Genomic DNA, 12,854 nt, shown 5'->3' on the forward strand with positions numbered 1-12,854 from the left:
TTGATGTATTTGTGCAATCATTGCTTGGAATGCTTGTGTATTGGTCAGGATAAGTAATGCTAGCTGCTGAAACAAACAACCCCAAAAGATCAGTGACTCAACAAAACAAAGATTTATTTCTTGCCCAAGTTACAGTCCTGTGCTCTTTGCAGCCATTCACTCTTCTTCCAGGGCCTCAGAGTTCTCCACTGGGTCCTCTGACATCCAACTGGCCACCTAATGAAAAGTAGAGAAGACAGTACAGTTGTGGGGGCAAACCTGGAAGTGGTTGTGTCACTTCTGCTCATATTTCATTGCCCAGACTAGGTCATGTAGACCCATTTCACTGCTAGAAAGGATGGGAAATGTAGTCTTTCTGAGGAAAAAAAATGAACAGAATGGTGATCACACAGTGCTGTATCACAGTACGTAGAAAGTGCGTATTATGTCAAGGAATACTATCCCCAAATGATGAACTATGTATGTGTAAAAGCCCTTCTGGGTCACACGGTATGTATTTTTACACATCTCATACAAGGAAAACAAAAGTATCAGTAACTATCAAACAATGAGTTTCAAGGCCATATAGACTGGAGGATAGGGAAGAGTGGACTTTGGAATTGGAAGAGGTCTGTGTTTAAATGCTAACACTACCACTAGCTGGCTAAAAACACACTGGCAGTGTGATCTTAGGCCAGTTGCTTAAACTTGTGGGGCCCTCAAAGGCCCCTCATGGGGTTTAAATGAGACAATAAATGCTTACATCAGTGTAAACGCTCCGTGGCAGGAGGGGCTACGTACACGTCTACATGTGACATCACGTACTTTCCCCCTACCTTCTGCTTTTGAGTCACCTCTACTTATAAGCTGAATTTTCTAACTGTATAAGGTGCAATGTCTACTATTTCTGTGTAGTGACTGCAAAATGAGATACTGTCCCATGTTCCTGTCTGCTACAGTTTGAATTGTGTCTCCTCCCCACCCCCCAAATTCCTATGTTGAAGTCTTCACTCCTAGGACCTCAGAATGTGACCTTGTAAGGAAACAGGGTCATTGCAGGTGTAATTGGTTAAGATGAGGTCACACCGGAGAAGGGTGGGCCCCTAATCCAATAGGACTGGTCTCCTTATAAAAGGGGAAATCTGGGGGGACACACACACGGGCAGAATGCCACATGAAAATAAAGGCAGGAATTGAGTGATGCCCTCCCAAAGCCAAGGAAAGCCGAAGGTGGCCCGCAAACCACCAGGAGCTGGAGGAAAGGCATGGAACAGAACAGATTTTCCCTCACAGCCTCCAGAAGGAACCCACCCTGCCGATACCTGCAGCTCAGACTTCTGGCCACCACAATGATGACACAATGAATTTCTATTGTTTAAGCCACTTGGTTTGTGATACCTTATTATGGATGTCCTAGGAAACTGAGACAATTTCCAAGCAGTTATTGACTCAAATACACAGAATTTAATTGTAAAATTGTATGGCGTTTACATTCTAAAATGTAAAATCCTGATTTCAATGTATTTCCAAAATCAATTTTCCATTCATTGATCCATCGTTTTAGAGTTCCAAAAACAGCAGCAATTTCATATAAGCCACCCTAAGATCCATTCGGCTGCTGGGATCAAACATTGGCTTTCCTTGATGTTTGCTTAGCAGGGCATCAGGGACCCATCTTTGGAACTAGGCTCATTTATGTGACCTCAATGACTGGTGGTGTGACCTTGGGCAAATCCCTTACAGAGAGCCCTGAACCATTCTCCTCCTCTGAAACATAAGTGGGTGAGGCTATGTTTCTCTTGACGTCCAGCTAAGCTACTCTGTGGCTTACAGGAAACCTGGTCATCCAGCAGACATGTTGGCCTGTGGTCCAGGTGAGCTAAAAGCAGAGCAGCTTACAGAAATCATCTCTGCTAATAGAAAGGGATTTAAGAACAATATTAAAAGAGAATGCTCCAGCAAATTAAATATTCTAAGTGAAGAACTCCAAATTTATTAAGTCTGTTGCCATTGAGAATGCATAATTTTAGCATAAATACTCTAGAAACATTCATTTAGTTTGCAAGGTGTTATTGTTAATAAACAGACCCTGCATCTAGGTTTGTCATGTGTTACTAATAAATCAAGCAAAGAATGCAAATTATAATTATTTTGAATTATCTATTTACTGTTTAATTATATTTAATTTTAGACTCTGTTAAAATGGCCTAAGAAAAACTTGGGATGCTAAAAGATGGCTTCATTTGTGTATTTACTGAAAATAATTAGCTACATTCGTTGTTTGGGGATTTTTTTCCCTTAAAAACTAATCTGGGAAGACATGGACCTAAATAAAATATCACCAAACATGCATTTTTTTTCTGCCAGGGTTGTAGCAAAATACTGTTTGCACTAAAATCAGTGAAGTAAACCTTTGCACACTACCATGGGATCAATTTAATACAATGATTTGATATAACAATGAAATAAAAGTAACATCAGTACCACCCTTAGATCCAGGCAAGAGGGCCCCTGCCCTGGCTTCTAGATATCACACAGCCTGTTCTGGCTTTGTCTGGCCATGCCGCTCCATACAAGGCATGGAGGCCCCAGGGCCAGGGGACATGCTTGCATGGAGCTCTCTCTCTCTCTGTCTCTCACACACACACACACACACACACCTTTCTAGGACACAGTCCAGGTATACACCACCCTGACATCCCTGCTCCTTTCCAAGGCCTCTTAAGACCTGTTACTTGGGTCCTTTCTGCAAGGGTGACCATCATTGGTGTGGTTACGATTCAGCCCAAGGAACAGCCAAGAGGAGGCTGAGATGGGGGTGAGGACAGAGCTGGGACTTGTGGAGTGGGGTGGGGGAGGAGGGAGACACATTTCTGACTGTGTGTACAGCCCCTTGCAGGGCAGGACTGGGCCTGCAGGAAGAGGGTGGGGAGAATTAAGGGGTGAGATGGGAAAGGGGTTAAAGAACAAAACTCTCCTGTGGTTGGTCGGTTGTTTATTTATTTATTTATTTATTTATTTATTTATTTATTTATTTATTTATTTTTATTGAAGTTGAATTGATTTACAATGTTATGTTAGTTTCTGCTGTACAGCAGTGATTCAATTATACATTTATGAATCTACATATTCTTTTCCAGATTATTTTTCATTATACTTTATTCCAAGATACTGAATGTAGTTCCCTGTGCTCTACAGTAGGAACTTGTTGTTTATCTATATTATATATAGTAGTTGGTATCTGCTAATCCCAAACTCCTAATTTATCCGCACCCTCCTCCCTTTCCCCGTTGGTAACCATAAGTTTGTTTTCTATGTCTGCGAGTCTCTTTCTGTTTTGTAAATAAGTTCATTTGTTTCTTTTTTTTTTAAGATTCTCTATATAAGTGATATAATGTGATATTTGTCTTTCTCAGTCTGACTTACTTCACTTAGTATGATAATCTCTAAGTCCATCTATGTTGCTGCAAATGGCATTATTTCATTCTTTTTATGGCTAATATTCCATTATATATATACATACACACACACACACACACACACCCACATCTTTATCCATTCATTTGTTGATGGATCTTTAGGCTGCTTCCATGTCTTGGCTGTTGCAAAAATGCTACTAGGAGCATTGGGGTGTGTGTATCTTTTTGAATTAGAGTTTTCATTTTTTCCAGATTTAAGCCCAGGAGTGGGATTGCTGGATCATATGGTAAGTCTGTTTTTAGTGTTTTAGGAACCTCCATACTGTTCTCCATAGTGGCTGCACCAATTTACATTCCCACCAACAGTATGGGAGGATTGCCTTTTCTCCACACCCTCTCCAGCATTTATTATTTGTAGACTTTTTGATGATGGCCATTCTGACCGGTGTGAGGTGATACCTCATTGTAGTTTTGATTTGCATATATCTAGTAATTAGCGATGTTTAGCATCTTTTCATGTACCTGTTGGCCACTTGTATGTCTTCTTTGGAGAAACTTCTATTTATGTCAACTGATTTTTTGATTGGGTTGTTTGTTATTGAGTCATATGAGCTCCCATGTGTTTTATGGAGACACATTAGTCAAGGTAGGAGAGGACATACTTTATCTACAATTTGTCATCTTGATTTATAATTATTTAACATTTCAATAGATGGTGTGAGAGTCTCCATCCATACTCTTGCTCCAGACCTGGCAAATGTGAAGAGAAGTCTGGCCTTTGAATGGTCAATTTTACATCGCAGAGCTTTGAATGGTCCACTGCTGCTGCTGCTGATCTATTTACTAGTTTGTCGCCTAGCACACGAGTTAAGTGAAATTAATGACTGACAAGAAACAAAAGAAGTGAAGAATAAGAAACTAAAGAAATTCTATAGTTTCTTTTTTTCCTCCCTGTGGGTTTTGGAATATGGTTATCAATCTCCAAGAAGCTTTTCCCCTACGTGGGTAATGATGATGATGCTTCCCGTGTGCTGGGCCCCCTTCTGCTACTTACATTAACGAGTCTCATCATTACAGAAAGGACATAGGTGGGCCCTGCAGGAACAGCCTCCCTGTAATATGAGGAACCCGGGACGTCAAGAGGGTGATTTGTACGTGGTCACACGGCTGGGCAGTGGAAGAAGGGACTGGAGGCCAGGCAGGGGGCTGTAGAGTCCCCGCCAAGTGTTGTACAGGGTGTTTGTCTACCGAGCTGTCTGCACAAATGTCTGCTTGCAAGCCATTTGCTAGCAACTTTCTGCTCTTCACCAACCGTTAACGTGACCCGAGCCCTAGCCACAGCCGCGGGGTCAGCTTGGGTTTTCAAGTCAGGGGGTTGTTCTTCCGTCAGGGTTGAGCATACTTGCTTAGTACTGTGGGTTTTGTCTTTGTCTTTTTTGTGCTTTGTTTTGCTTTAAGTGCTAGTAGGAGAAAAAGTTTAGCACAGTGCTGGCACTCAGCAAATTCTGGAAAGAAGGGAGGGAAGGAGAGAATACACCTTGTAAAATTAAAGCAATCTGAGACCAAAGACAAAAGTGATCACGTGAATCACTCCCGCCCGGCCTCCATTCTCTATCCAGGGGGCGGGGATCGCGGGGTCGGCTGCTAATCTGGCCCTCAGAGAAGGCCCCCGCCAGGAGGAGGGCCAGGGTCTCTCTCGTGAGAACTCTGAACGGTCAGGGGAGAGAAAGACGCCACTCACGCGGCGGAGAGGGCTGGGGACCGATCCCCCAAGGCCGCCTCTCCACTACCTGCCTGCAGCCTCGGCCCGCCCCCTCCCCGGACGCCCCGCCCTTCCGGGCTGGCTGCCCCGCCCCTCCACGGCGTCCCGCCCCTTCGGGCCAGCTCCCCGCCCACTCCCGGCGCCCCGCCCCGCCCCTGGAGGTTGACGCCCCGCCCACTTACCCGCCCAGCCCCGCCCCCTGCGCGGCGTCTGGCGCGCGTCTACCCGCGGTGCATGGTGGGGCGGTCGTCTGGACTGCGCGGGCTCCGCTACCCTGAGGAGCCGGCGTCTCGACAGGATGCGTCGGGCCTCCGCGCCGTCTGCGCCCCAGGCGAGCCCAGACTACTACGAGAGGCTGGGCCGCCTCCAGCAAGGGCTGCGGGACAGGTACGGCCTCCCCGGGGCGGGGCGGGGGACCGGCCGGCCCGGGGCTCCGCCGCCCTGCCCCGCCCGCGGGTCACGGCGGGGCCTGGAGCGCTTAGTTGACCAGAGACGTCCCCTCACTGGAGGGCTTGCGCGGGGGTAGCGGCCGCGTCGCCGGGTTTGCCCCGGAGCGAGAGTGGGAGTTCTCCTGCCTGTCACTCTCAGGCAGGCCCCGCTACACGCCCCGCCCGGGCCTCCTCAGGTTGTCATCCCGCCCTGACGGCCGCACCGCCTCGGCGGTGACAGGGCCGGGAGCGCGGCGGGAGAGCTAGTGTGTGTCTGTGTGTGAGACCCACGCCCTGTTGACATGCAGGAGACCTTGGGGGCCAGATCTGCCAGGAATGGGGGAAATTTCCAGAGAGAGAGAGAGAAGTCCAGCCGTCAAGGGGTTCGTGATACCTTGATTAAGACATGAGCGATAAGAACCACTGAAGAGAGAAGATTATAAAACAATTTACTGTAAATAACTACATAAAAGATAAGTTGTTGGATTAATATTTAGCTGCTAAGTTAATTGGAGTTGGAAATCTCATTAGTTGACAGGAAAGGAAATAGATTTTTGGATCTCTTGATAAACAAAACGTTTAATGAGTGTTAAAAGCTGCAGAATCATTTTAGTGAAGAGGAGAGCTGTGTGTGACAATTCTAAAATGACAGTAATTACACGTAAGGTAAAGGCAGAAGTAAGTGGCTTTGAAAAGTAATTGTATTCGTCCTGTGTTAGATTTAATTCTTGTCGAATGTTTATAGAGCGTCCATCACAGGCCTTCTTAATTACCCTCACATATTTTTACCAATTAACCCTTTTCTGCGTCCTGTTTTCTTCCTGACATGTGGCTGCTCACTCACCCATTCACCTCACCTGCAGCTTTGAAGAAATCACTTCCTGCAGGGCCTTTCCTGCGCCAAGTACCCATCCGCCATTTCCTAACTTACCTGCCCTCCCTTTACAGCCCTTCTGGATAATGGCTTAAGTGACTCGCTCCCTGGGTAGACTGAGAATTCCAGGAGGACAGGGACCACATCTAGCTGGATCTTTAGCTCCTCTTAGAGAACCTGAAGTTGGGGAGGGGCTTGATAAATGATGAAAGAATGGAAGAAATGAAGAAATCCCCAAGTCAACCAGCTGGTGTCCCAGAGTTGTGAATGTCTTGTGTAAAGCCGAGTAGCCGCGGATTGCCACTAAATAATGACCATTTTCCAGTCAACGCGGAAAAGAGGCAGTGTGATATTTCAGAGGTGTTATTAAGTGTTTGCACATACCTGATAATTAAGAGACAAGATGCCGCTCGGTTCATCAGTATACCCTTAAAGTGCTCTTTGATTCTGTTCCAGTCAAAGAGTAGCTTAGTTACCTCAGGCCTTTGGTTATTTGTAGCTCTTAACCCAAGTTCTAATTTTCCACTGTTACTGGTTCAAATGGCATCTTTTAAAAACTAAGTTAATTTCAGTTATCATTTTTGCTTCCCGTGCTGGGAACGATTGGCTGTTTATAGTCCTTATGGTATAATGACTGTGATGATTATTACTCACTTTATGTTTATAACACTTAATACTTTAACTATTAAGCCAGGTGAGGCTGTTGAAATTATATAAGGAATTTGAGTCAAATTTTATAGCCTATTCATGGTTCTGCATTTGGAGGTTTGTTTTATTTTTAACGCAGTACAGATCTGTTACTTTGTGTATTCATTTTTCATTTTAAAAGTCTGTAGCTTACTCTAAGGCCTAGCTGGTAAGTGCAGAGGCAAGTAACTGGATTCAGAGGAAATGGCAGAAGAAGTATGGAAATCTACAATCTAGGCCAGGAGCGGCTGTGTGACCATGGGCAGGTCTTTCAGCTTCTCTGACCTGGTTCTTCACCAGAAATGAGGGGCGTTGAGTAATATATAAAGTAAGGCCTCAGGTTTTTTTTTTTTTTTTTCCTCTAGTCGAGCTATGAGCCATAAAGTAAAAAAGTTGAAAATGGTGAGCAATGTCTATCATCATCTGTGTCCTATTTGAGTGTTTGGATGTACCTTTTTGTTTGTTTGTTTTAACCAATTCCAGTGACCATAAGGACTGTGGTTCCTAAAACTCTCCAATCATTTTAAAGGCTGCAACCCTGGGTGGTCACAGCTCCTTGACAGTCTGGACACACCCGGGGAGTGGGAGATAAAAACAACTTGCCCTGTCTTGCTCCTCTTAGAGGTGGGTCATTGCAGTGTTACCTGAGACAAAAACAGAATAACAAGTGGCTTGGAAGGAAAAATTAAGCCCCGCGGCTGCTCTTTACAGACCACCCAGCTGTGTAAAACTTTGAAAGGTCCAGGTCAGGGCTAGAGGTGACTGAAACCAGGGCCTACAGGTATAGGTGCCAGGGCTGGGTGTTTAAAGATTCTGAAATAGAGATTTAAGATGCAGGAATTGCCAGATGATCCTCCTAGTAAGCCTTTCTCTGGCCTTTTATTGGGGTAAATATCTTGTTTTGTCTTGATTTTAGAGTAGAAATGAGAGTCAGCATTGGGACACTGTGGTGTGGATATGGTTGGAAGGTGACCTGTGAGAGTTCATGAGATTGGCATCCTTTTGCCTGGAGTCAGAAGGCCATGATGATGTGTTTGTGATTTTTCAGTGTTTGAAGTGTCATAATAGAGAAGTATGACCAGCAGATATCTGTATGTACTCAAGGTAGAGCAGGAACAAAGAAGTTTTATGTTTATTATTGAGAAGAACTGCTGCTTGGGAGGTTACGGATTCCCGTAAAAACTGATCCTTTTTCACTAGAGGTCAAAGGTGATTTTTAAAATTACTTTAAAATAAGTTCAAGCTTGCAACAGAAAAGTTGCAAGTATTGAATAAAGACCTCTAATATTCCCCTCACCCAATTCCTCAACTCTTAACATTTTTTTACATCTTCTTTTTTCCCTTTCAGTCTATCTGCCTGTCTATAAAAGCACTCAACTTTCCTGAACCATCTGAGAACTTCAGATACGATGCCCCGTCACTCCCAGAAACTCCAGTGTGTATTTCCAAAAAAATGAGGGTACTGCCTTACATGAGCACCATTTAACCGTTCCAGTCAGGAAACTAACATTGGTATACCAACCCACAGACCCCCAGTCAGATTTCACCAACTGTCCATGTCACCTCCCAGGGGCTCTTTTGGAACTGGGATGGCTTCCTGTTCAGCAGTTTTGCTCCCTAGCCCTTGGCTTCTGCTGCTGCCACCTCCTCTGCTGCCGAGTTCCCCCGCTTCTTGCCCAGGTTTGGTGTGCAGGTGTGGAAGTAAGCTCTGTCCTCCAGCTTACTACCAGTGCTCACCTGGACATCACAGGCTAAATGCCCCAAATTTGAAGCAATGGTGTTAGGGGCCCTGGTCTCTGCTAACCATGAGCAAGGCCAGGTCTGCTTTTCAGAGGCCTCTTCCTAACACAGCACTGCCTGTGCCCTGCCCAGGTCTGTCTGGTTGGAGCAGAGCCAGCCAGCAGTCTTCAGCCTGGGATGGATTTATGGAGGCTTTGTGTCTAGACCTGGTGGCACCCCATCGCTTTCAGAGATGTCTGGCCATATTGTATTTTGCATATTTATCTTGTTTATTGTCTCTTCTTCCCTCTAGAATGTCACTGCCAGAGGGTGGGGGCCTTGGTTAGCTTGTTGACCATGTCAGTCAGTCTCCAGGCCTCGAACAGAGCCTGGATCTTCGTGGCCCTCAAGACATGATACTTGCTGAATGAATCAACCTGCTTCCCAGCCTTTTATACATTTCCCTGTTTCTTTGAGAATCCTGTTCCTTTTGCTGCATATTGGTATCCTTTTCGCTTTTTAGACTTCCCTAGTGTTTTTGCATCTTGAGTTTCAAACACAGCTGGCATTTTCTGCTTCTTAGACCAGGGAAACTTTCTCACAAAGGTGTGATTTCAAAGGAGATCGTGTTCTAAATCTGACTGCCTGTTACTGATCAGTATGATTAATTCATAAAATATTTTCTTTCTATATTATAGTGAAAAGAAGAGACTGGACCTGGAAAGGAAACTCTATGAATATAATCAATCTGACATATGCAGGTAAGATATGATAGCAGAAAGTTTTAAAACCAATTTGCATATATTAATTAAAATTTAACTCTGATGTATGTTATAAATAACATAGTTGTAGTACTGTTACCATTCTCTTATTTCTAATGTGTAACTGTTTCAGGTAAACACTGCAACTTAATGTAATCAGCATCAAATGTAAGAATCAATTTGATTAAAGTATAAGGTAAAAATGATTGTATTTTCATTATTTGGTATTTGCATTATTATTTCAGGAGTCTATTTTGCTTAACTATCTTAAGAATGAGATGCACTGTAGTCTTACTTACCTTTTTGGTCACAATTTAAACACACTGAGTCTGTGTGATGATTAAGGCATAATTACTGTAGGTGACCTTCCAACAAACTGTTGTAGACAGGGCTGTGTGGATGTCTCATTTGTGGGTGTATGACAATGACTGTTCAAACTATTCTGAGCCGTGGATAGTATATGTGTTATCCTTTTTAGGTTATTTACTCTAACATTGAGATCAAACGTAAAAAAAATTTTTATTGAAGTATAGTTGATTTGCAGTGTTAGTTTTTGTTGTACAGCAAAGTGATCCAGTTATACATGTACATACATACATATTTTCTTTTCAGATTCTTTTCCATTATAAGAGCAAACTTTTAATTTTTTTTTTTGTTTTATGGAAACTGAACTTTATCCATAAGCCAAAAGTTACCACCTTTATTATTCACATGAAGGTTTTCTGGCTATGATAGAGTTAAGTTTGTGACTTAGCCATAGCGTAATACGAGTGCAAAATGAAAACCTCTCATCCAGAAGAGAGAGAAACCAAGAATACTGTAAGAGCAAATCACTCATCAGGCCCCTCTGTTTTCTCATCTTCAAAGTGATCCTTCGGTTGTAAGTTTGTGTCCATACTTCATGGTAGGCAGCTGTGTGTTCTGGTGGCTCTGGAAGAGACAGGAGGAGACAGCAGTGCTGGAGATGCTGTGGCCTCACAGGTGGGCCCAGAGCTGGAGGGTCCGTGGCCGTTGCCACCTTTCAAGCTCCCGACTGAAGGGATGGAAGGTGGAGTGCGGGCTTCTCCCGCAGCCTGCTCCTGGGGGGCTTCCTGGCATGGTGGTGGTGGGCCGGATGACGTGAGAGAGGATGAGGACCTTCACCAGGCTGCCATTTGCTGAGTTCGTCCTCTCTCAGCCTCTTGTTTCCTGGGAGACAGGGGTGTGGTTTGCTAAAAGCAGGCTTCCTTTGACTGCCCGCAGGAGAAAACCCAGACTGTCTGACAGGGCTGCCTCGGCCTGCTTCCCCCAGCAGGCAGCGCCTGAGACCGGATCTGGGCAGGTGGTAGCTTATTGTAGGAAGTGGTCACATAAGCCTGGAGACGGGGCTGGTCCCCACTGTGGGCCCCGGGGCTCCATCTGTCCGGACCTTCAGATGAGCCGTGGAGACGCCGCCCTGCCCCTCATTAGTGTCCACTCTGGGGCAGCAGGAGGGGGCTCCCTACCTGCTGGTTCCCACCCCCCTGCCCCTGTGGTCAGGGCCACCCCAGGAGCTGATAACCCCTCTTCACATCCAGGCTTTCCCTGCTGCAGGCTCAGGAGAGCGGCCCTGGACAGGCTGGACAGCAGGTGCAGCCCATGCCGGTGCTGCTGGGAAGACAGGCTGAGCCGGGGGAGTGTGGGGAGCGCAGGAGAAGCCTGGCACGGTGGCTTTCCAGAGCCTCTGTTATCCACCCCGGTTTAGTTTTCATCACTCCCGTGTGAAAGACAGTACATTGGGTTCCACCTCCATCACTGTCACTTGTGTCAGAAACGGCAGACGTGGGCTGCAGTAAACCCAGCCTTAAGGTTTTTGTTCAGGAGGAAAAATGGGGACAGCCAACCAAGATCAGAATTATTATCACAATAAAAAATTTCTTGACAATTACTGGCTTAGGGGTGGGAGTTGAAGGTTTGTTGATTCATTTTTAACATTTCCAGCATCTTTGCAGATCTGTTTTTGAGGGTGAACATTTTGCAGTTTTCAACTTATTTTTGCTTGAAAAGAGAATGGTGAATAATTATTGAGCCAACAGTAGAAATGCTGTGTACCAGGCTCTTTTATGACTTAAATACTCGTGAAGGAGGAGGCGGCGGAGGAGCAGTGTTGGTTCTGCGGGGGGAGTGGACGGCACTGCTCAGCCGTCCGCCTGCTGGCTTTGACCCTGGGTTTGAATGAGAGTCTCCAAAGGTTTTCTCACAATTTGAGTAGAGTTACAGTCCATATATCGTAAAATATTTTAACACTTAGTATGTCATTGCAATTTCTAACAAAACTTTAAAATATCTGAGAGCTTTTAGGGCATTTTAAATTTCAAAATTTCTTGGCTTATTTTTTTATTTTTGAGGGGGGAGGTAATTAGGTTTATTTATTTGTTTTAATGGAGGTGCTGGGGATTGAACCCAGGACCTCGTGCATGCTAAGCACTGCACTCTCCCATCGAACTATACCCTCCCCCCTCAAAATTTCTTGATGTTTAGAGACTGTGGTTTATTGTTGGATTCTGTTTCTGTATGAGCAGGTGGTTTTGAAATTGTCTGTCTCATAAAAGAATGTTAACAAGCTGTCCATCTGAACATGGCCACATAGTCACTGCCCTTGAAGTCACATTTAATTTTGAGAAAGAAATCCGTATAAATCTTTATGTGTGAATGGTATAATGTGGTTTTGTATCCGTTTCTCAGGAGAGTTATGCCTAGATGTGATACCTCAGTGATGCTGCATTAATTTCCTCTCTAAAAATGCACATGTACCCTTGTCCTTTAGGCTTCAGCATTTGGGTAAAATACCTTAGAATACCCTGTGTCATTAACAGTTTTGTTAAAGAAAATTCTCCTCTTTAGACTTCTTCAATTCTAACTCCATTGTGTAAAAATCTGCTTTTATTTTTCCAGAGTTAAGCTGAAGTATGTAAAACTAAAGAAATACCTGAAGGAAATATGTGAGTCAGAAAAGAGGGCGCGTACTCGGAACCAAGAATATTTAAAGAGGTTTGAGCAGGTCCAAGCTCATGCTGGGCACTTTGCCACAAATGCAGAGAAGCTTCAAGAATTGAAGGTGACGTCTTGTTTTCGTACTATGGGGGTGGTTTTTGTCTTTTTTTTTTGCTAAAATTGGAAATTTAGCTGTAAGTTTCAGGTCCGTGGCAGTCATTAATATTCAGTTGTTCATCCTTAAGATTAGCTGTCAGCTTTCTCTGGGAATTC

The 12,854-nt window shown here is 44.5% G+C and overlaps 1 protein-coding gene across 4 annotated transcripts in view; it reads left to right on the forward strand.

Annotated features, from left to right (window-relative positions):
* The first annotated feature begins 5,403 nt into the window (after positions 1–5,403).
* Positions 5,404–12,854, forward strand: part of KIZ (kizuna centrosomal protein) — a 96,039-nt gene continuing 88,588 nt past the window's right edge. For 3 of the 4 annotated variants that reach the window (XM_064475927.1, XM_031434325.2, XM_031434327.2), the window contains exons 1-3: positions 5,404–5,547; positions 9,567–9,629; positions 12,543–12,705. In XM_064475927.1, the coding sequence (XP_064331997.1) occupies positions 5,459–5,547; positions 9,567–9,629; positions 12,543–12,705 (315 nt within the window). In that variant the 5' untranslated portion in view covers positions 5,404–5,458. Of the gene's footprint in view, positions 5,548–7,213; positions 8,585–9,566; positions 9,630–12,542; positions 12,706–12,854 lie in introns of those variants that run through there. The other variant, XM_031434326.2, reaches the window with a different exon arrangement.

Source organism: Camelus dromedarius, chromosome 18 (genome assembly GCF_036321535.1).
Source record: "Camelus dromedarius isolate mCamDro1 chromosome 18, mCamDro1.pat, whole genome shotgun sequence".
Taxonomy (NCBI): domain Eukaryota; kingdom Metazoa; phylum Chordata; class Mammalia; order Artiodactyla; family Camelidae; genus Camelus; species Camelus dromedarius.